Source organism: Parus major, chromosome 12, assembly GCF_001522545.3.
Source record: "Parus major isolate Abel chromosome 12, Parus_major1.1, whole genome shotgun sequence".
NCBI classification, from domain to species: domain Eukaryota; kingdom Metazoa; phylum Chordata; class Aves; order Passeriformes; family Paridae; genus Parus; species Parus major.
This window is the reverse complement of record NC_031781.1, coordinates 3316847-3340445: the sequence shown is the minus strand read 5'-3', so window position 1 is coordinate 3340445 and position 23599 is coordinate 3316847. Positions and strand designations below refer to the sequence as shown.

Here is a 23599-nt window from a genome sequence, read left to right as displayed (position 1 = left end):
CTTTTCCTATTTTTTCCCCCTCCCTGTTTTGGACTCAGCTCCTGCATTTCTTGCAGCTGCCCCTGCCAGTGCAGAAGTAGCACTGTCTAGACTATGCACATACTTGTGCCTCCTAAAAACTCTTAAAATAATTCCAATTGTAGCTGTACAGCTCCTAGACCTCCAAAATCACATTTCTGATCTCTAGCATACCCCTATGAATTCAGAATTATTGTCTAACTGTTCAGTCCTGATTAACTCACAGGATCTTTCTTGCTAATTCCCATGAGACAAAAATACCATAACATTCAGTTACCAAAATACTTGCTGTGAATGGACCTTATAAAACGTCCCAACTTGCTGAAACAAAATCAGTTTATTCCACCTTGGACAATTCATGTTGTGTAATAGAAGTAAAGGCCATGAAATACAGAAAAGTAGCAAATAAATAATAGAAAAATAGAATATCCGGAGCTGGAAGGGACCCACAGGGATCACTGATATCAAAGCCTGTGCAAGCATTTCCACAGGGACAGTCCAAGAGGGAAGCTGGGATTGTCAAGCACTTGGGATGTGCTGGCACAACAGGAATTACAAGGGAATCCATCTCTCTCCCCAGCCCCAAACTTCTCATCTTGTATCATGAAAACAAAACTCAGTGTTTCAGAAATAACTCTTCTTGTTCTCCAGTCATCCGATGATTCCTCCAGTTCCCGAAGGAAAGGGAACACACAGCATTTAATGTGAAGAACAGAGAGAAATCATAATAAAAATGTAAATTGGCAAAGTCTGTCTGATCCTGGGAAAAACCCAAACCACGCCAATGTTCTCCTTCAACAAGACATGCTTCTAAACCATACACAGAGCCATCCAGAAAAACATAACCTGTTCAGAGGCTTTTGTTTTTAACATTTCCCTCCTGGAAGATGACACAGGGGGAACTGTGCTGGAGCATCAGGAGACAGACAGCTCCTGTTTGTTTGGAGTTGCCAAAGTTTGGCCATAAATGCCAGTCAGTTCTTAAAGCAAACATAATTAATCACTTTATGGCCGTTTTGAACTTGTAGTCAATTCTGAATTTTGTGCACTGTGGAATAATAAATCTCTGGAAAGGTGATAATCAAAAATACCAATATGGTATTAACAGTTACATTTAAAAATGAGATACCTGTACATACACACACACATCTATCCTGCCATTCTGCCCCTTCAGACTCTCACTGGTAGCTGCAGAACTGCTGTACAAATAATTTTTGCCATTGTCCACTAATTCACCCAAACAAATCATTTGATGCTACTGTTTGTAATGGGAAAAACATGAATCAACAGGCAAAGACAACTAATTTTCAAATCTAAAAGGAAACCACAAGAAAACTTTGTTATTGTCCTCAAAGTGTCTTCTTGTCCCAGCTGCCAACAAATCCTTCGTTTTGACTAAAATGCTTCAAAATATTTGTGTCCTCAGTTTACATCTCCCTCCTGAGACAGTCTCTCAGTGGAGAGGCATCCTGTTACTAATTCCTGCTTGAGTTTAAAACCAAAGGAAAAACATCTGAAGCCCCAAACAACAGGGATATCAGCAGCAAGTCACAGGAACCCAGCCCTGTCTCCCTGCTGGCATCTTAAACCACTGGTTTTATCTGTAAGATCAAGTTGAATTTTCACATGTCAGTTTTGATACAGTCTGAGATGACAACAGTGCACAAGAGAAGCTTAAAAAAACAGATGCATTCACTTTTTAGAGAAGTACATAGTGTTTTATATGGAAATGGAAAGTGCAACCAAGCATGATGAAAAGAATGGAAACCAGATGAAAAGGGCAAACAAATAGAGAAAGGCCATTAAAATAATTACATACTCTTATTTTCTATAATTAATATATTTTAAATGCAGACTTTTCTATATTCATTTTTTTTTCAGTATTTCCTATATATAAATGACATATTTCTAGATATAGTTATTTAAAACACAGAATTTTCTATCTGTGATTATAGCCTAATTCTTATTTAAGAGAAATGCTGTCCCTTTGCTCTGCTGGGATGTAACTGCCTTTTGAAGAAACTGAACTGGGTCTGAGAAGTGATGACACCAATGAAAATCTACAGGAGGGTTATGGCTCATGCTAGAAACTGAACAACTGCTGCAAAACACAATTATTTTAGAAAAAAAGCTGGAAACCTCCAAGTTTTATTGATGAGTAAGAATGCTCAATACTGGCACAGGAGAGAAACCAAGCCCCAAGCTGAGCTCTCTGTGCTGTTTCAGACACACAGAAGATGTGCTGAGTTGAGTATTTTGGAAAAACATGACTCAGCAAATAGCTGAAATACAACTCCCCTTACACAAGGAAGTGTCATGATCTGAACCTCAAAAAAGAAGTGATATTATTTGACAGAAAGGCAGGAGGACAGGGGAAATCTTCCTTACAATGGCCAGGGTTTTAGAGCTGTTTTTTCAAGATGAGCAACTTTCTTTGAAACACCAAAGCTCTAGGTAATGTTATAATAAAAATTCCACTAAATTTCTTTACTGATGCACATAGAGGCAATATGTAAAAGCTTAAATTTCAGGTAGCTCTGAAGAAAGGCTTTACAAATTACTCAAAATTACTCCGTCTGGTCACTGCCATTTTAGATACAATTTGAGAAAAACACACCACAAATTAAAATTGATGCTGTGGGATTGAACAGAAACCTAAACAAGAGGCAATGAGTTGTGGCAATAATTAATGTCCTCAGAAAGTTATACTAATGAATATTAATATTCTGTTCACTGCAGTAAAGAACTGGAATTGAGATGCAGTTACAGCTGAAAATGAAGTTTTTTAAAATGTAAATAGATCCCAGCCACACACATCCCTCACTGCAAATTTAGGTTTATTCCCACCTAACGACGTGCTCCATGCTTTTTGCAATGTACTGTTAATATTTTAAATACGTGATGAAAATCTGTGTTTAATGTCTCAAGGTTTACCAGCAGTATTTTGTCTTGTCCTATATTTTTTTCCATAAGTATATCCATGACCAGTGATTACAGAAGGAATGCAGTAACTGGTACAGGTTTCAGAAATGCAGTGTACTGCCAATCCCAAATTCTCCATCTCATGTTCTGTGCTGACTTTAACAGTCATAAATTTTTTTTCCCCATTGCTACTTTTTTCCAATAACTATAAACTTGTGTGTTTGATTTTAAAAAAGCAAACCACATGGATAATTGCAAAGTTTAGGATTCCATCTTTGTCTCTGATCAAAACCAGCCAGCAACTACACGGACTCATCGTGACAACTAAGAGTAAAGCAATTTAAAAGTCATTCTGTTCTTATATTTCATTGGAAGGTTAAAAAAACTGCTGCTGTAATTTTCAGTATTGTCTTTTTCCCTTCTAATTCCTGAACAGAGCAGAAATAACCTCACATTCTTGAACATGGGTGTGTTTTTTTGACTCATGGAAATAATATTTTGATCAGTGTTTTAATTAAATAACAGATCCAACTTCAACACAGCTCTTCTGTAAATAACACAGCGAGCCAGGAGGCGTAGGTTAAATATTTAATAATGATATAATGTGAGAGAAAACTGTTAAAAATAAGGATGACTGTGAAACATTTAAAGCTATAGAATATACTCCTGGTGCCAGGTGAGATGGTAACAAGTACAGTGGTTTGGGGTTCCCCAAGGAAATGGATATTTTGCAATCATATTAAATTATAAGAGGTTTGCATGTGGTTACTGCTCACCTGTGGCACCACAAGGGAGATATCACAGAGGGTTTCAGGACAGAGATACGGAAAGGAAAATTCTGTATATGCAGGTGGCCACTGCCCTGTGGTGTTCCTAATCAGGCTATAACATGCAAAAGTAGAATATTGCAGAGTTAAAAAGGGAGGATGGGGAGTATCTGTTTTCCTTTGATGCTCAGGGAAGTAAAGCTAGGTCAACCAGATTGTAATTATTAAATAAAGGTATAAAGCGTGCAAAACAGCATCTGTAGGGAAGCTGTAAACCTTGGCAGACTGCATATTTTGAAGTGGCTGAGAAAAGAACTTGTGAGGGTGAAAGAGGAGCAAAGGGAATAAAGGAATAGAAAGTAAAGCAAATAATGAGATGTGGGCAGCCAAGAGGAGTTGCCTCTGTGGTTGCCTTTCAAAAGCAGCAGGACAAGCCCTGCTGTGGCCTCAGCCTTGCCCTGCTCTCAGCAGCGGGTTGGACTCGCTCACCTGCCCGAGCTCCTGAGCGCGCTCCCGAAAGCTCGGGAGGTAATTCCAGCAGCACGGGAAATGATCAGTGCCTGCCTGAAGTGAACACATGATTCCCTCTGCCCTGCTAAGCCAGGCTACACCTGCCATCCACTGCCTCAGAGAAGGCTGTTCCTGCTCTTGTCCTGCTTGGTCTGGCCATTATGCAGATAAGGTTCCATTTCTAAAAGGTATGATACAGAACTGAGTTTCATGGTCTCTGGAGGCTGTGACCATAAACAGTTATTTCAACTCTTCTTTCTATACTCTGTACACCTTATACTTTCTATATTCTTAAATTGGCTTAATGATTTTTATTTTCAAGATATCCTCCTATGCCTTCAGCCTGCTGGCTTTCTTTGATGACAAAGATATTACACTGCAGGCACCTTGAAGGCTTTTGAGAAACAGAAGTTATTCCTCCTGTTTCACCATTCTCCATGTATTTAAGTAGCCTTTCAGGCAGAAGATGAAAATCTAAAAGCTCTTCTCAGCATCACAGATTCTCTTATGGCAACTTATGCATTAATTTGAGCTCCTCTGAGGTTTAGAGCAGGGGCACAGTAGTGAATGTTTTTCCTCCCTCCATTACCTCCTACAGAAAGAAGCAGAATTGATAAAAAGGAAAACAACAATAGTATTATTGTACACTGATTAATAGCTCTTGTTAAAAGAGTTAAAGAATCCATGCCAGAGGCTCCAGCCTTCCACAGCCATTTCTCACATCCTATGGCTCTTGCTCAAGATACAAACCAACTGTGGCAGTTTGCCCCAAGATATAAAAAAATAAAAAGTTATTCTAATTATTAGTCACTGCTCTTTAGTCTGCCTCTTCTCTCCTCAAAGGACACAATTCCACATTGAAGCATCTTAACAGACCAAAACATTCCCACTGTACAACTCATTCCAACAACTGGCCATGGGATGGACAGGCATAACATGACTTGCAGAGATTGGCAGCTTGCTCTGTGCTCTTGGATGAACTATTCCCATAAAAACAGTCAATAATAGATCCCTGAGGACACAGCAGTGTTTGCACACACAGAAACTACCTGAACTGTGTATGTCTGAAATCATTTGCCATCCTAGTTTGAACTTTTAGCAGAATATACAGCATTTGTTCTTTAGTTATTATGACAGGCAAGTTTATATGGAAAATTTTAATGTAAATTACAATATTAAAGGCAATGTAATTATTAATCTTACACATATTTAAATCTTATTGAAAAGCAGCAGATGATGTCCATTCTCAAGACACTTTCCAATTAAAAATCCTAAATCTTCTTGATACCAGGCAGCCACAGTCACTCTTTAACAGCTCCTACAATTTTCAAGTGCTACTTTTCATTGCAGGAAGATGCAATGCCATTTTCATGAAGAGGGACCTGTGTCTTTGCAGACCCCCCCAGGCTGTCTTTACTTCTTCCTTAATAAAAGTTGAGACGATAAGCAAGGGCCTGACAGAAAATCCTAAATCCTCTAAGCTGATTGAAGGATCTCAATGTGTGTCTGAATCTACACCTAATTAATGAAGACAGATTGAGAGACTTGGGGCTGTTCAGCCTTGAGAAGGCTTTGGGGGCTGCTGGGGAGCTGGAGAGGGACTTGGGGCAAGGGCCTGGAGTGACAGGACAGGGGGAATGGCCTTATTAAGCTGAATGAGGGCAGAGTTAGATGAGATTGGGAAGGAATTCTTCCCTGGGAGGGTGCTGAGGCCCTGGCACAGGGTGCCCAGAGAAGCTGTGGGTGCCCCTGGATCCCTGGAAGTGCCCAAGGCCGGGCTGGAGGGCGCTTGGAGCACCCTGAGATCGTAGAAGGTGTTCCTGCCTGTAGCAGGGGGTGGAATGGGATAAACTTTAGGGTTCCTTCCATCCAGATTTTCACTCCATTCAATTGACTGTCCCCATTCCTTTCAAACAGCACCAGCTAAATTACCAAAGTTTAATATTTATTTTGCCTTTGCAAAGCAGAGCACAGTAGCAATGCCTATTTAAAGGGACAATGGGTTCTCCCAATTTCGTTCCACCACACACCAGTTAACAATTATGGTTAACTCAATGGTTACACCATTCCATGACTATCTGTCTAAATATTCCTCAGACTGTGAGTTCAAGCAAACGATGGACTTTTAATGGCAGCAGGACTCAGAGTCCCAGGTGAATTTGTCATTTAGAAGCTCAGCAGACCCATCCCATCACCCACCCGGACACTCGGCAGCGAGCTGGGGATGCAGGAAAAGGCTCTGCTGGCACACACAGGACCTGTGGTAATGTACCCTTAATTCCCTCCCTTCTCCTCTCTGGATCACCAACTTCCCTGCAGCTTCTGCAGAGCTGAGCTTCAGGATCATGTTTCAGGATGTAATTAGCCTTACAAAGAGAAAAAATGAAGGGAAAGCGCTTAGGTCGTTTTATTTTCCATGCATAAGCTACAACTTGCAGTGAAATCATTGCTGTAAATAGACAAAAGAAAAACTTTCCATGCTAAAACTTCAACAAAAAGACTTGCTGCTTATAGATGACAGGTTTTAAATGGAGGAGGGGATTGGGAAAAGACGAATTGAAAAAAAAAGTTCTAATTTTAATAAATGTTTTGATGTTAAGGCTACATCTGCTAAAGTGCATTAGATATTATTATTTGATATAAATCTACATTAAAGTCATACCACGTGGAAACGAAACCTCTAAATACATAAACCAGCACCGAATAAAATACATATTTTTTGTTTCTTCTGAAAACACTCCATTTCCTTTTTCCTTATGTGACTGTAAGCACTGGAAAAGATTTCCAGCTGTGCCTTGTCAGCCTCGGGACCGAAGGCATTGTGCTGCTCCTCATTTGCCCAGTGAGGTTCCAGTGCTCCGAGCACCAGCAGGAGCTGAGGCTCTGCACACAGAACTCAGCCCTGGCTCCCCAGGGGAAGAAGCTATTTCAGACTTAACTAAGGAATCATCTCACATGTTTCAACAATCCCTACAGTTTCTCTGTTTGTTTTAAAGATATCACTGAGATTTTGTTTCATTTGCAACGGGAGACTAAATGACAGCAAGCAGAATCTGCTGTTAGGTTAGATTACAAGGTAAAATGTTTTACATTTTAAATTACTGCTTAAAGCATGGTGTTGAATGGCTTAAACTTCATGTTAACTTTGCAAATATGTAATATTTGAAATGAAATAATGTGGGCTATATTTAGCAATACTGAACAGAATTGCCTTTCTAGATAAAGTGTGCAATTCCCGTTGAGCTGCTTTTTGTTCTGTCTGAATGTTTGCCGTGAATATCCAACTTAAACTAATGGAAAATGCAACTGGTCTGGCTGCTATGGATAAATGTAACTCATTTCTGTGTAATGCTTTTAAAAAAGAGCGAGTGAAAAATCTTGGTAAAGCACTTTAACCCTTGTGTGTCATGGGAAGTCATGGTGACATCTTAGAAATGGGTTTGAATTTTGACTGAATGGATAAAGATTGATTATTTAATAAATTCTGATACTCTGGTATTTCTAAAGGGTCTCTCCTTTAAAAATTAACTATTTCCATTAACATAATAGCAAAGTGACAGTTACTGAAGATAAAGGTACAAATTACCAAACATATTACAAAGTCAAAGTAAAGGTAATAAAGATGCTTTCACATACCCTGCCTGATCTAAATATTAATGGGTAAAATGAAAAAAGGTATAGCAATGCAGCCATGTTGAGTCTATTTGGCAGCACTAACAGTTAATAATTTCATTACACTGGCTATGTATAATTTTATTTTACTATGAAATGATTTATTATAAAAGCCATAAATTGAATAGGCTGAATTTTCCCCAATTTAAAAGTTAGCTGGCCCTATAAAAAATACAACCTCCCAAGAGATAATCTGAGGATCCCAGACATGGCAGGAAAGGCCCAAAGCACCCAAGGCCTTTCAGTTTGGGCCTTAAAATGTGAGGCAGCATTTGTTAACTTAAGCCAAGGAAAGGAACTCAGTAGCTCACTGTTGTGCATGCAAAGAACACCATTTGGTTGAAAGTAGCAATATTAAGCTTTCAGTGCCGAAGAGTTAAATTGATGTAACAAAATAGCATATAAACTCACATATATGAACAGGATTAATTTCTAAAGACATTTTTTTGGCGGGGTGTGGTGTGTTTTCTGTTGTTTTGTTTCTGATTTTTAAAAATTTGTATTTAAAAGTTCTTTATGCAACAAAGTTTCAATTTAAAACAATTTTCTTTACTATAGAATTTTACTCTTTAAGTTCCTAGCCAAACATCTTTTAATGTACATTAACATTTGTACAGTTAATGTAGTATAATTCACTCTATTTTATTCCTGACTTTTAAAAATAAATGGAGAAGGGAAAAGTATTTCAGTTATGCCATTATGTGCCTCTGGTCACAGGAAAAAATGGTTAAATGTTAAAAAAGCCCAAGTGTAATGTAGCAGCATTGTAATTGCACAGCTATGGTGTTATTACAGAGTATCCCAGAAAAATGGGACCATAATTAAGATGTCAGAAACTTGACAGAATGGACACACATGGTCAAGCCTTTCCTTTGTACATCCAATTTTCCCTGCGGGCTCTCGGTGTGTTTCAGCCCAGCTTGTGGAACAGAAGTTTCCTGTGTAATTTTACAGCCACTCATTACCACGCAAGTCAGCCACCAAGTGCTTTGGCTCATTTGTCCTGAGGGACTCAGAAATGAGCGCTTTCTTAACAAGAACAGACATTTTCAATGGAGAGGACAAGCTTCTGCATCTATCTGAGATGTTAACTAACAGTAATTGCTGTAAATAAAAAGCTATAGAGTCTATACAGCATTTTGGAAGCGATTTCTGAGGGGCAGAAAGCAGCAAACTAAAGTTTGGATTCATTTCAAAACCTTCTATTCCAGGAGATGCTGTGAGAATTTTTACTAAAATTTGTAATTTGTACCAGAAATGTGACCTGTTCTATAAATCAGAAAATACCAAGATGAACAAGCTTTTTTAACAAAATCTAATTCAGGCAAAACCACAGTTCAAGTTCCTGAAATAATACTGTCCAATATTTACACAATATAATAATAATAAGATTAACTCCAAAGTGAACGATGACATGTAAAGCCAGACTGATGAACATTAAGAAAAAGCATTTTTTTATTCCCCTCAGAGAAAAACCATGCTCTAAGCCTTGTCTTGGCCACAAAACCCAAGAGCTCCAAGTTCTTTGCTAATTCTCCCTCTCCCAAGAACACAAATGTCTCCTGTCTCTACTGTCTCAGTTAAAACAGGCCACGGGACAGCATAATTTCCTTTTTGAAAGAATTATGCAACAGAGCTTTGACGAATCATTAATGAGCCTGGATGTACAGGGTCTTATTTCCACCCTGGTACAGCAGTCCACTGCTGGATATCCTTCCTGTGCACGCTCCTGAATCCTGACTGCTCTGTTTTGGAATGCCACCTATTGGTGACAGTAAATGTATTTTTTCTGTCACAAGCATAAGAAGGCTCAATTATTTTCAATTTTTTTAATAAGTAAATGCAGAACACAACCTATTCTAGATCGACCTTACCACAGCCTACACTTAATAAAAGCTTCCACTGGAGAGGCAGTTGTGGGATATCACAAATAGCACAAACTTCCCCAAGGTCTCCTCTGCAGAATCAAGAAGATCCTGCTAGAGAAGAGGATGGCCAGAGATGGATAGAAAAGCAACATCTCTTCATTTACAGTAAAAAAAACACCTTGCACAGAAATGTCAACCCAAAAGCATCTGGGGCAGCACATCACAAATGAATTGGACATTTTTCTGTTACTTTGCCATTCCCACACTCAGAAGTTACGACACTCTGGAACAAATGAAAAAAAAAGCAAGACACTATTTTCAGAAGTCTCAAGGAGTTCCTTGCTGGAAGCAGCAACAATTACTGAACTTCCAATGCCTGCTGGCACTGCAAATCTAAACCACCTCTTCAAATGCAATCCCACACACAAACCAGCACGTGTTTGACTGTGACTGTTGAGAATCCCTAAAATCAAATTGGTCCCTGAAGCTCTCAGAGGGCGATTTCCTCCCAAGGGGAAGCTTGGCTACATTGACCTACCACATTATTGGTTCACCTGCCTTGGAAAGTGCCATGTATTAGTGCCATGGTCCTTAAAGCTTTCCAGGTACCTGATTTCCCTATTTTTTCCCATTCCAGGACTCTGTGGGACCCATAGACCATGCAGGCACCATCATTGCTCTGTTATTTCTTGCTTGTCTCGCTGTGCACCGATTTTTGCCCAGCTGAAGGCGGTGCTGGCAGGAGGCAGAGGAGGAGGAGGAGGATGCACAGGGAGCTGGGGAGGAGCCCCTGGGCAAGGCACAGGAACCCAAGGGCACCCGGGATGGAGCCCAGGATCCCCCTCATTAACATCGATGACAGCGTGATGGGCGTGTTTGACTCCCTGGTGGGGCTGGGGGAACACGAGAGCACCTACAGTGTCTTACCAGGTGAGAACAGAGCCCCTCTTCTGCTCCTGGGGGCTGACTTTTCATTTCAGACATATAAACTCATTAAAACTTTATTTTAGCTCTACTTCCACACATACCTGCAGCCTTCTGCAGTAATTTTGTTGTTAGCATTATGAGGCTTTTTGATTCAACACTGTTTGCCAGGTATCAGCAATATTTTCTGCAAATTTTCTTTTCATCATCATTTATTTTTTGATCTTAACTAACAAAAAATATGTTGGGGTATTTTCATAACTTCCAATGTGTAGCAAGTTTGAAGGCCATTTTGAAGAATTTATTGCTTAATGTATCTTCTAAGTCAATTAACATTTCACTGAGGCCTCAAACCCAGTAACAGCAGTGTTAATTAAAATAGACTCACATTTTTATTTTTACTTTATGTATGGGTTGCATTTTTGAAAAGCACATGCAAACTTTCAGGAATAATTCTTGATTTTTAAATTACCTTAATAACACTTAATGTGGAAGTTACACTATAAACAAGACCCTTACGATGGAAAACTGAGTTAAAAGAGAAAAATCCTACTCATTCCACACGAGACCACTCTTATGCTCCACTTATATTGAGAACCCAGATTTATTTAATAGAAGTTCAATAGTATGACTTATATAAAACTTGCCTTTTTGGTGATCCAGAGGTTTTCACACTGCTGTAGTAATATGTATTATGGATACAGATATTTCCATTCCTCCATCAAGAGATCACACACCAAGTAAAATCATCATACGCAATTTAATGAATTTTATGGAAAAAAAAGAGAATGCCCTGATTACCATATTCATATAAAATGGTAATAATCTATTTTTATAAGCAAGAATTTAAGTCTTACAGTGTGTCACACAACAGATGTGACCACTGGGCTAAGAGGTCTCAAATAGCCAAACATAAATCAGCCACATTTTTTCCACAATTACTGTTTGTTGTGAGTCCTTACTTCAGAAAGGCTGAACCATTTCAAATCAAATATTTGAAAGGAAGGGCTTTGAATAGAAAAACTAGCAAAACTCTGGGCTACACCATTTCCAGTGTCTGTTAAATTGTATAGATATTACTGATGTCAAACCTTTAATTTAAAAGTATTTTTAAAATTAAACAGAGGAAAATAACACGTAAGTAGCATACACTTCATGTAAAATATTCCAGAGTTTCTGTCAGGACCATCAGTCATGCTGAAATAATGCACAGCTCTTCCCCCTCCCCGCCCCGCTTGTTTCTTTCTATCTGGACTTGCATCCAAAAGCTGAGCTAAAACCACTGAACTCATTTTATTTGGAACTCCACACTGAATTTACACCATATTTCCAAAGGTTAAAAGTCCTATGCTCATCTGCCAAAGACTGGAACCACAAGGTATTTTTTAGTCTAGCTTTTAAAGTTCAAAATTTTTTCAAGTTAATGTCAGATCTGGAAAAAACAGTCTCTATTAAATAATAGAACACTATTATTAATCATGCTTCAGAATACAAGAAAATGAAATCCAAATATTAATTTCCATTCTCTTAGCTACTTGTTTTGCTCTTAGTAGACTAAAAAAAAACAACCCACCCAAATTTACAGATATATGCAGGATGAAAATAAACAGCTACATGGAGGTTTAACAGTAACCAGACATATCTAAGATTAGAATCACGTGAACATTTAAATTAAATCAAACAGTTGGCCACAACATGAGATAATTTGCAGTTGTCCATTAGGTAGAGTAGAGTAAGATGTTCACTGCTGCACCATTTCTGATCTTTCACCCCCCACTTCTCCCTGCTCACACCACCAAGCTGAAGTGACTCAGTGGTCAGGAAATTTGAGGAGCATCTCAGCACAGCCTTTTGTGCCTCACAGGGGTTCTGGGAATCCCAACAGTGCCAAACAGAAGTTCTGCAATGCACCACAAGGGTAAAACCTTTGTCTTTGAGCACACACTGCTCCTGCTTTTATGCAACTCTCAAGTACACAGAAAAAAAAGGATCATTTGTTAAAGAAACTTGCAGAGGCCAAGCCTGATAACTCATATCTTTAGGCTTATTCAGACAAGATTTGCACCCACTTCTGAAACACTCTAGTAGCTAAAACAAAAGAAAGAATTTTAGGAAGCACAGAAAAATTTTCTTCTCAGGCCAGAGTATGCTCCTTTGGAAGAACTGATGTTTTATTGTTTAACATGAGAAAGTGCAGGATTCTTTTTGTGTTTCTTTTGGAGATTATTGAAAAGAAATACTGTGGTGTAGTGGCAAGCACATAAACCCCAAAGTCAGGATCCAGCAAAGAGCTGGATTGCAGATACCTGGGTGGAATGACAAAGGACTTAAAGCCAACTAGCACTTGGCCTGGGCTAATTCCTCTCCTCCTCCAATTGACATGGCTGGAGTTGCTTAGAGCATTTTATGCAGCTGAAACGATGCAGAGATGTCCTAGATCTTGAAAAACCAAGATGCAACTACTCAAAACTTTAATTTCTTGCCTTTTCCATCCTAAGAGCAATTTAAATCAAAGCATTTTTTAAAATATATGGAATATAGAGGATCATCCAAACTGGATGAGTCTGATAACTCATTTTTATTGGAGAAAACAGATTGCTATCCTCTGTCTTTGAGTAGAAGGAAAATGGAAGATTCTTTGTTATGAAGCAGGACTGCTTTGACAGATTTTTCAAAATGCCTCATTCTGAGAAAAATACTAATCCCAGAGACATTTCAAACCAAGTATTTCCCAAATAGTCTTACAAGGTTATTTAGAGGCTATCCTGAATATTCTTACTAAAACTAAACACCTAGGCATGGAGCAGGGCAGGGTGTGGGAAAACCCTTCAAAGAACCCTTCCAAAAACAATTTGTGCACCACAAGTGAAAGTCTCCTGGCATGCAGATTCAGGTGATACAAGATGCTCCTACCATTTTAATTTTCATCTGAAGGAAGAAGTCAAACTGAATAGGAAAAGAGGAAATGTCTTTTTCTTTATGTGCAGGGAGAACAAAGTTAACTTGGAAATGTGTTTTCATCTCAAAACAACACTTCAGCAATGCATTCTTAGGTTGATTAGAAAGAGGAAAAGGAAGGTGTGAGGGACTTCAGCTTCTCAACAAGATTTAGAGGTACACACAAAAATAGGAATATTTGCATGGGATGAAGAATCTCAGCCTTGGTTTTCCTCCTCTCAAAAGACTGAAAATAAAAAGGCATCGTGCTAAAGTGCAGTGTTTATCCTGGAGTCTGGGTGAGAACTGCCCAGGGAAGATTCTGCTGAGGTAAACTCAACCACTGGAAGCAAAGTGAGACTGGGATTAATTTCCTTCCCAAATCTCCATGTTCTCCAAATCACTTGCCTACTGAATATCTGACTGGAGCTTACAAAATTACATTTCTTTCTAAAAATTTCAACTGGTACCCTGGGGAGATCGCAATCTTTTGTAGATACACGTCCAGAAACTCAAGGGACAGAGTATTTTATGGCACAAATTGTTCTAGATTGCTGTTTTTCTAGCAAAGAGGGTTTTTTAAATGTTTTTTTTTTTCAGATAAAGATATTTTTGCCATCTTATCAGTCACCCAAGAATGGACTTGACTTCCACCAAGCCTATGAGCTGTCACTATAAACTGAATATTGTTACCTCCCCAGTTCCATAAGGCCTTACTAAACCTTTCTCATTTCATGTGCAAGATATTGGAAAAGCTCTCTAGTGCACAAGAGAGGAATAGATGAAGGTCTGGGAAAAAACTATACAAGTTTTGCATAACTGGAGATTACTAATAAGCTGAAGAAAATGCAGTGATGAAAAGTAAGGAATTATGATAAGAGCCTTTGAATAGGGTGCATTTTACATATTTTCCAAATGAGAACAAAATAGCAGTGCTTCTTTCCAAAGTTTTAAATGAATGCTGTTGGTTTCAGAGCTGTTTAACTCCAGCTTCCCATTTTCTGTTCCTAGGGAAGAAGGGGCAGTGCACAGCTAACGGGATGATCATGTTCGACAAAGCCGTGTGGTCTCCCAAGCCCTGCGTCACCTGTCTCTGCTCCAAGGGAGAGGTGATCTGTGACACAACCATGTGTCACCCTCTGAAATGTCCCCAGACCATCATTCCTGCAGGAGAATGCTGCCCAGTGTGTTCTGAGACTGGTATGGGACACCACAGATTTACTGCTTTGAAACTGCCTGGTTTAAACCCTTACATAAACACTGCATTTAACGATCCCAAGAGTTACAAGGTACACATTATCCTGAATTCCATGATAAAAGCAGCTCTTCACAGTTTCTGTTCAAGCAGACCTTGGTTTCTCCAAGTACTCTGTTAGATGAGTTTGATACAACATTTAAAGAAAAGATGATGCTAAGTATGCTATAGTAAAGATAATTGTACTTCATTTTTTACTTCCCCTTTCTGCTTCCACCTCCCTTTACAGAATTTTGTAAATGTACAAAGAAATAATATCTATTTATATTTTCTAGCCCACTTCCATTTACAAAGGATCAATCAATAACTACTGGCTGTTACTGATGTATTAGACATACAAAGTGGTAAATCTTTTTTAGGAGTGCAAAAACATGCAGCAGTTTGATGTAAATCAAGAGCAAGAGAAGCCACAGAACTACAATCTTGGTTTTTCACAATAATTTAAATAAAATCAGTACCTTTAAAAAGAAAAGGAATGGAAGAGATAAATATGAGATGTGATTTCCTTCCTTCCCATACTCCCAATATTTTATATACCTGCAAAGTGCTGCACTCAATCTCCTCCTACTGTAAGAAATATTTATCCTCATGTGTATGTGCGTGACACTGAGATGAGACATCATAGGAATTCACTCTAGAACTGTGAAAGTCATGTTGACTGAGACATTTAAACTCCTTTTATTAGAATTGTCCTATTATGGAAGTAAAAAATGCATTTTGGTAATGGAGTTAATGCATTTCCCTGGTGAGATCCCCACCTGCAGCCAACTCCTCCCCTGACAGTTCCTTTTGGAAGAGAACAAGACTTGACCTTGGTGAATTTTTTCCAAATTACCTCCCACTCCCAGACACATTATTTTTCCTCTTTAGACACCTCCATCAACACAAAATACATAATTAAAAAGAAGTCAAAAAGGAAAATAATGAAGGCTGTATTAATTTTTCCACCTTTTTGTCTGAGTTGTCAGGAATCACAGCTGTGTACAAACTGTTCTGTATGGCTGCCTCAATCATTTCTCAGGCAAGTGCCTCCTTTCTCAAGCAGCAATTTAAGACCACATTTTTATTCTTTGAATTGTATTCTAAGAGGAATAATATTCTATAGTCATATTTTTTCACTGTATGTGGGAAACAGTGCTTACTAATATTTTAGTTTCATCACTCTTTTGTGTTGTTTTGGTTTTCTTTTCTTCATTAGCCTCCTCATTTGACTCCAGTGTAATTTCACTGGACGACATCAGTGAATTGTCTGGTGATTCCCCAGACCCCAAGGACCTCGACACCACCAGTGTTCTGCCATCAGCACAAACTCAAATGGAAAAAGATAAGCTGCTTCCAACAGAAGTGATAGAGATTAGAGACAAGGAGGGTGACAAAAAGGGGGAAAAGAAAAGAAAAAGGAAAGGCAAAAAGAATCGCCGGAGGCACAAAGGGCGTCACAGACAGAAGCTGCCTGTCCCCACAACGGGAGCTGCAAGAGATGTGCAGTATGAAAGTGATGAAGATGATGATGCTTTCAGAATTCCATCTCATTTCCCAATTCCTGTTCCACCCATAGAAGCTCCTCCTTTGCCATCTGGATGTTCCACCTCGGACACCACAGTGAGCTGCATTAATGCCAAACTTACACAAATACCTCCCATCTCAGATCCAGACCTGACAAGTTTAGACCTTACAGGTAATTCATGGGTCTACTTTGCATGACTTTTGTAACATCATCCACCCTAAATGCAGTCAACAGCACTGTTAATGCTTTGTCATTCCTTAATATAGAAGTTTTCAAACTAATTTTACAGCTATGCCTTTAAAACAAGAAATGAAAAACATTAGACCTGCATGCCAGCATTTAAATACTAAGCTGAATATATCTACACAGAATTACTGTCCATAATGCTATTTTTTGTGATACATTTTCTAGGTGCAATATTACACACTTCAGGTACAGACTGTATTTCATAATTCAAACTTTTTTTTTTTTGCCTTCTGTCCCAGGAAATAGCATCACTACTATCTCAGATGAAGCATTCAATGGGATACCTAATTTGGAATGGATTGATTTGAGCAAAAATAACATTACATCTCCTGGCATAGGTCCCAAAGCATTCAAAGTAAGAAAGCCTAACTCTTTTGCTACCCTCTCAATAATTATTGCTTAATAGAATGTTTTTTGTTTTTCAGTTTATGGGTCTAAACCATTTCGCATTGTCTATAAGTAAGCAGTGTATGATTCAACAGCTACTTTGAGAAATCTCTCACCATAATCAAGAATTAAAATTAAGATATGATAATTTTTCATACTGAATTTTCAAGCTGGCTTAAGCATAAAAATCCTCAGTTACTGAAAGTTGCTGTCCTTCTGCCTGAGTCAATTGCTGACCCACAGAAAATCATGGGTTTGCTCACAAAAGAAGAGGATAGGCACGTAATTTCTAAATGCATGTACTAATGTACATTTCTAATGTACTTTGAAGCCCTAAATACTGAGCAGTGTATTGAGGCAATACCTCCACAAATCAGAGAGCAGCAGGAATGCAAACAGTGATCCTGGGGAACTGCAGCAGGGCTGTGGGGAAGCTCTTGCAGTCACACGTGACACTATCTGGCACTTTTGTTAATATTTCACGGAAACTAACCTAATTAATTAGACTGACAGGAGTAAAACAATACTTTTTAATTCAAAACACTGGATACTACTGCACTGCTGCTGAAAAACTGTACAAAATGTGTTTAAGAAAACCTTAACTGAATATTTAACTGCACATTTTTCACTTTGATAATCTAAGTGCTCTTCTTCATCCCTGTGATAAGATCCTGAAAAAGCTGAAACGTTTGTATTTGGATGGAAATATGCTGGTACTTATTCCCTCTGAATTGCCATCAACTTTGGAAGAAATAAAAATAAATGACAACCAACTTCATGCCATTGATGAGGATGGCTTAAAAGGTATTTTAAAAACTAACATCAATCATATGAGAAGCTAAAAATAAATTTGAAAAGCTGAGTGTTGAACCAAATGTGCCTGGTTTGACATAGAAAAGTAATTGCTAGCTTTAAAGTGCTGTGTTTTCAAAAGGCAACAAAAGCTGAAAGATTTGCATGACAAAGTATTTTAAAATTATATTTTCCCTTATGCAACTGCTCCTCTCCCAAAGCAGTTTATATTTAGGGTCACTAAGTGGAGGTGTATTTGCAACATGTTGAAGATAACTATTATCCTCACCTTTAACCTGATGGCTTTATGTGTGATGAAACCATTTCAGTTATTTTTAAATTGAAGTGAACAGAATTTGATGCCCATGAAAAATAAAGGAGATTATAACTGGAGTCAACCATGACCATTTTAAGCCAGTTTAAACACAGGATGTTAGAAAAAAGAGAAAGAAAAAAGAAAGGGTACTATCTATGTCAGAATTTGATGGACTTTTTTGCTTCCTTTCCTCTCCTGCCAAAAGGGTCCCATCTAAACTGGCTCAACTGCTGCCCTTTCCATTTGGACTGGGAGAGGAAAATGTAAATAAAGCTGCAGTCAATCTCTAAAGCTCTACAAATTTATAAACAATATAATTCCATGATTATGACATAATAAAATCAGTTAATTTTACTTTTTCATTGCTGTGAACTGATCTGGGTAATGTTTAAGACTGTTAAATGATGAACATTTATTTTAACAAGATATAAGATGGCATTAATTAACTGAAATTAAATTTTTTCTCCTTAGATTTAAAGAACTTGGTCACTCTGGAATTAGAAGGAAATAAACTTAGTGAAGCAAATGTCAGTCCTTTGGCCTTTTATCCTTTGAAAAGTCTTTCTTATTTGCGACTGGGAAGAAATAAATTTAGAATTATCCCACAAGGTCTTCCTGCCACTCTTGAGGTAAAAAGAAAACAAGACAACTGAAATAAATACTAATAACAATCCTCTCAACAAACACCCCAAAAGATGCAATTCCTTCTGTTTGCCCTTTCAAAGCAATCTGTATTCTCACAAATGAGAAAACAAAACAATTGCTTTGAAAAATTGTGTTTCTGAAGGTCCCACTCCAGCTACAAACTGACTCTGGTTCAGATTCAGAATTAACAGATACACCAGGTCATACAGGGGGTAGGCAATTGCTCTGTTTGGAATTTGCAGTGGGAAAACTCAGCCTATTCTGATCTCACAAATTTTCTTCCCAAATGTACTTACAGGAGTTATATCTTGAGCATAACCAAATTGAAGAAGTATCAGAAATTTGCTTTAACCATACCAGAAACATTAACATCATTGGGCTAAAGCATAACAAATTAGAAGAGCACAGGATAGCACCTTTGGCTTGGATAAACCAAGAGTAAGTACCAGACATTTAAAATACATTTATTTTATTTTTCTCTGTTCTTAGTGAGTCAGATAACCAGATAAATATTTGCACTTCATTACTTCTAACTTAGAATTGTAATGATGCTTTGTTTTCCTACGCTAATTTTTCTAAATTTCCTTTGCTTAATTGTGTAATCTAGAAGATCTTTTACCTCAAATCTGTACCATATTAACGTAAAAGTCAATGTTTTTTCTGACCACCCATTCAAAAATAAACATTAATTATAAATAATACTATATACAATCATATGGTAATTTACTATTGATACACAATTATCTCATGGGTAATTTAAAAATAATTTAATACTGTCCTAGCCTTATTTCCCATTGGATTAAAAATTATTAAAAGTCAATAAGACACAGGAAAGACCATGCAGCTGCATTGTCTAAGCACAGAATATAAGCAGAGCGAGCAATGAGAATGCAAGCAGTAAAAGATGATAGTGCTTTTGATTTTCCTGCTAAAAAATTTGCCAAGCTGAGCAGGGTACCTGGCCATCACTGACAGCTGCAGCTTTATCCCTTGATTCCTGAACTTGCAAATTCCTGAAGCTGAAAACAACCACACTGTTACTAACTGACAGCATCTCTCATCCCTGGAAGTGAAGTACATGGGACTGATTCATTCACACAATTCCATTTCAAATGGGCTTCAGAACAAAGCTTACAACTCCCTGTTAATGGGATAATGACTGAAATCCCAAGGTTATTCCAGGTCCTCAGTGTAACTCATTATTGCAGCAATCCCAAATTAGTCCATTGGGATTCCCCTGTTCAGGCCTCCCCCCTCCTCATTACTGAAGATCTCTTCCCATCAACAAAATCATTGTGCTCGATTGGTAATTCATGACTTCATTCTTTCTATTCCCAGAGTAATTATGCATGACCATGTTCCATAAAACACATTCTGCCCCATCAACAGAAACAAATTTCCCTTGGCAATTTCACTCCCTGGTAATGCCACGAAGCAGAGCCTTGTACAGAACACAGCACTGCCAGAGCAGGAGCTCAGAGAGGTTTCAGCCTTTCTTTTCTTTTCTCCTTTAATGCAGGAACTTGGAGTCAATCGATCTCTCTTATAATAAGTTGTATCATGTTCCCTCCTATCTGCCAAAATCTTTACTCCACCTGGTACTTATAGGAAATCAGATTGAAAGAATTCCAGGCTATGTGTTTGGCCACATGAGGCCAGGGCTGGAGTATCTCTACCTGTCCTTTAACAAACTCACTGACGATGGCATCGACCCAGTGTCATTTTTTGGAGCTTACCACTCCCTGAGGGAGCTCTTTTTGGATCACAATGAACTGAAGGCTGTACCCTTTGGGATTGATGAAATGAGAAAACTACGTTTTCTAAGACTGAACAACAATAAAATAAGGTACTTTCCAAGTTTTTTGTTACATTAATGACATTAAAATAAATAAGACATGCTTTGCTTTAGGAATTTGTTATTTTTAAGTAAATATTTGTTAGAAAAGTATAAAGGAGGAGCTGAATCCTGAATTTTCTTCTGCAGTATTCCTTAATATGATAAAAGTGAGATTTCACCCCTCCTCACAGTTATTGAAAATGCTCATCACCAGCAACCACCAGCTTTTCTGCTCCTGGAGCAGAGCCCAAAATGAAAACAAAATAATGGGAGGAGTCAGCAGCTGGAGTCACCTGGTGAGCAGGTTCCACCAGCCCCAGCTGTGCAGCCACACGTGTGATCCAGGCCCTCTGTGCTGTTTTGTAAGGCAAAGGAATGCCAAAGAGAATTCCCATGTGTCAAAGTTTCCATTCAGCAACACATGGCAATACTTTCCTCAAGGAAACTCAGTGTATTATATAAATGAGAAAACAATGTAAGGAGACAATGTTGTAAAGAAAGGCTTTTGAAAGTCCTCAGTAAATATGTAATCGAGAAAATTTAATGTACCGATTAACATTTTCAAATATTTAAATAGACATCAACTCTAAAATAAATGATGAAGTTAAGAGTTATCTGGAATGATTATAACATGATTCCTGCCCTGTGTCACAGGACAGTGCCCCCAGAACGCATCTGCAGGACTCAGACCAACCACGAGGACGAGCACGACCACAGTGAGGAGGAGAATGAAGATTCCCACTTGGAACATGTTCACCTTGAAAACAACTACATCAACACAAGGAAGCTTTCCCCACATTCATTTTCATGCATAAGATCCTATTGCAGTGTTGTTCTTAAACCACAGAAGACCAAATAAACCCCCCAATTTTGCATTGCAACCCCCATCTCTAGAAATGCTGCTTTATTTATTCTCTCTACTCACTGGTTTGCTTATTTCTGCTTTAAACTCTTCCCACTTTCATAAATATGATACTCTATATTACGTACTGAAGTAAGGTACAGTGTGTGTCTTCATATTGTTACGTTATAAAACCATTAAATGTAAAAACTGAAGCTTAAGATTATGACATCTGTTTTTATTTCTATTAACACTATTCTACTTAAACACAACAGGTCAAACTGTGCCCCCAGATACACCTTCTATAAGATCAGATTTTAGGATTTAAGAATATAACTTAACTCTTAAGTTGGTCCTGTCTTTTTTAACTGAATTTAAAACATTTTAAGTGGTATCATCAATGGTAAAAATTGTACATAAAAGATAAAAGTACTTGAATTATGAACATTCTAGCAAAGCAGGAATCAAATTTCTTAAAACACACACAGGAGTGGATTTTCAACCTAATATTTTGCAGTGTTAAGCTCTCTTCCAAGTGAAATGTTAAGAAAAAAAGTTAAATTGTTTGTTTTAGATGACCCTAAACACTTCCTGTATTCAAACACAGATTCTGATGACCTAGAGGAATGAGCAATTACTATCTGTCTGGATGCTTTTTTTTTTAAACAAAGCATATTTTAATTTTTTTTAATTATTTTTAAAGTCACAGTAATAGGTTCCATTCATTTGCACCATAGTTAGTTTGTTAGATTTTTATACTGTACAGGATGTGTAGTCTTATAATAAATTTAAGAAAAACACCACATATTGCTGCAAGTATTATCATTCAAGTAGATTCTTCTCTTATCAAACATTCAGACTCATAAGACCAACAAGAAATTCTCCACTGGAATTTGCAGGGGATAACACCACTAAAATATAGATGAATCAAGATTTATTATGGCCATTAACATATTTTTTTCTCCAATATGTGCTTTTTCATTATTAAGACACCATAAAAGTGAATTTTTTGCAAGTAATTGGACTGAGATTATTCCTTTGGGGGTTTAATACAAAGAGTATCAAGCCTGCCTGACATTACAGTGTGGAAGTTGTTCCTATGAGAAACCCTCAGCAATCTAAAGCTACAACGCCAATGTAATGCCCCAGAAGTGAGACAAAGACTGAAGGAAAAATGTTTTTGAAATGGAACACAACATTAGCAGAGGCAGAAGAGCAAGCAGGAGAAAGAAGCCAAGGGATGAAGGGTATACAACAAATGTGCACTTGCTTACTTCAGAAATACACGGGGAATTAAACTTGCACAGCAGTTCCATATGTCAGATGGAAGCAGCTCGAATCCACCCTTCAAAATCACTAATTATACTGGAAGTGGAATGAGCTTTATTATACAACTCTCATCACTTCCCAACAGTGAGCTTGAAAGAATTTTATAAACAAGTAAATGGGATTGTGACCATTTTACAGCTTGTGACTCCTAGGACACAATGACCTGAGAATTTTTGTCAAGAAAAACATGGGAACAAGTTCAGAATCTTTGGCCACCAGTACGATAAAAATATGCAAGGCCAGCTCAACACAAAACTACTATAGTTAGTTTACACTCTAAAATACATTTGAGTAAATCATTAATTTTTACAGGCTCACATTGGAAATGAATATACTTTGAGAAGGTTTGGATTGAGAATGGATAATAGTTCTGGTGTTACCAGACTCAGAACTCTTATGAAATATTGTGTGTGTGTGTATATATATATATATACACATATATATAATACATAAATAATAAAAAAGAAATAAGTAAGTATCTAAATACTGGGAGAGCCTTCATGGCAAGTCCTTCATGAGAATTGCTTTGAGTGAGATCTTGCTAAGCCAATCCAGCACCGCTTCTGCCAGGCAATTGCATTTGAGAGATGCACAGCAGCATTCTCATTTCTCCTGTTCTCCACACACAGATGCAGCTGACTTCTACAAACAGATGAATTCAAGAGCGAATCAGCTCTAAGTTTCTAACACTGCAGAGATGTTCCATCAGAATTGTTTAAACATTTCAGAGAGGAAACTACTTATAGTACAGCAAAACCCTTAATACGACTCAGTAACCCAGTCAGAGACAAATGAAAGATAAACAGATGTGAATACAAGGTGTGAA

General features: G+C 37.9%; 2 protein-coding genes across 3 annotated transcripts in view; one reads left to right on the top strand and one right to left on the bottom strand.

The window, feature by feature from the left end:
* Nucleotides 1-23599, bottom strand: part of CENPP (centromere protein P) — a 111825-nt gene that overhangs the window by 10344 nt on the left and 77882 nt on the right. The window lies entirely within an intron of this gene.
* ECM2 (extracellular matrix protein 2) lies at nt 6379-21670 on the top strand. Of its 2 annotated transcripts, none has more exons than XM_015640531.3 (10): nt 6379-6480; nt 10395-10687; nt 14630-14818; nt 16072-16551; nt 16866-16981; nt 17682-17817; nt 18593-18750; nt 19065-19204; nt 20286-20612; nt 21258-21670. In XM_015640531.3, exons 2-10 carry the CDS (start codon nt 10417-10419, stop codon nt 21460-21462), a joined length of 2022 nt encoding a protein of 673 aa, XP_015496017.1. In that variant the 5' UTR covers nt 6379-6480; nt 10395-10416; the 3' UTR covers nt 21463-21670. The 2 variants fall into 2 exon arrangements, with proteins under 2 accessions (XP_015496017.1, XP_015496016.1); XM_015640530.3 differs by lacking the exon at nt 6379-6480 and adding an exon at nt 7025-7293.

Excerpts from the sequence above, each read along its gene's own strand:
- ECM2 (XM_015640531.3), top strand. The coding sequence starts at position 10,417 with ATGCAGGCACCATCATTGCTCTGTTATTTCTTGCTTGTCTCGCTGTGC. Across the intron at positions 10,688-14,629 it reads CACCTACAGTGTCTTACCAG|GGAAGAAGGGGCAGTGCACA; the intron begins GTGAGAACAGAG and ends TTCTGTTCCTAG. Across the intron at positions 20,613-21,257 it reads CTGAACAACAATAAAATAAG|GACAGTGCCCCCAGAACGCA; the intron begins GTACTTTCCAAG and ends CCTGTGTCACAG.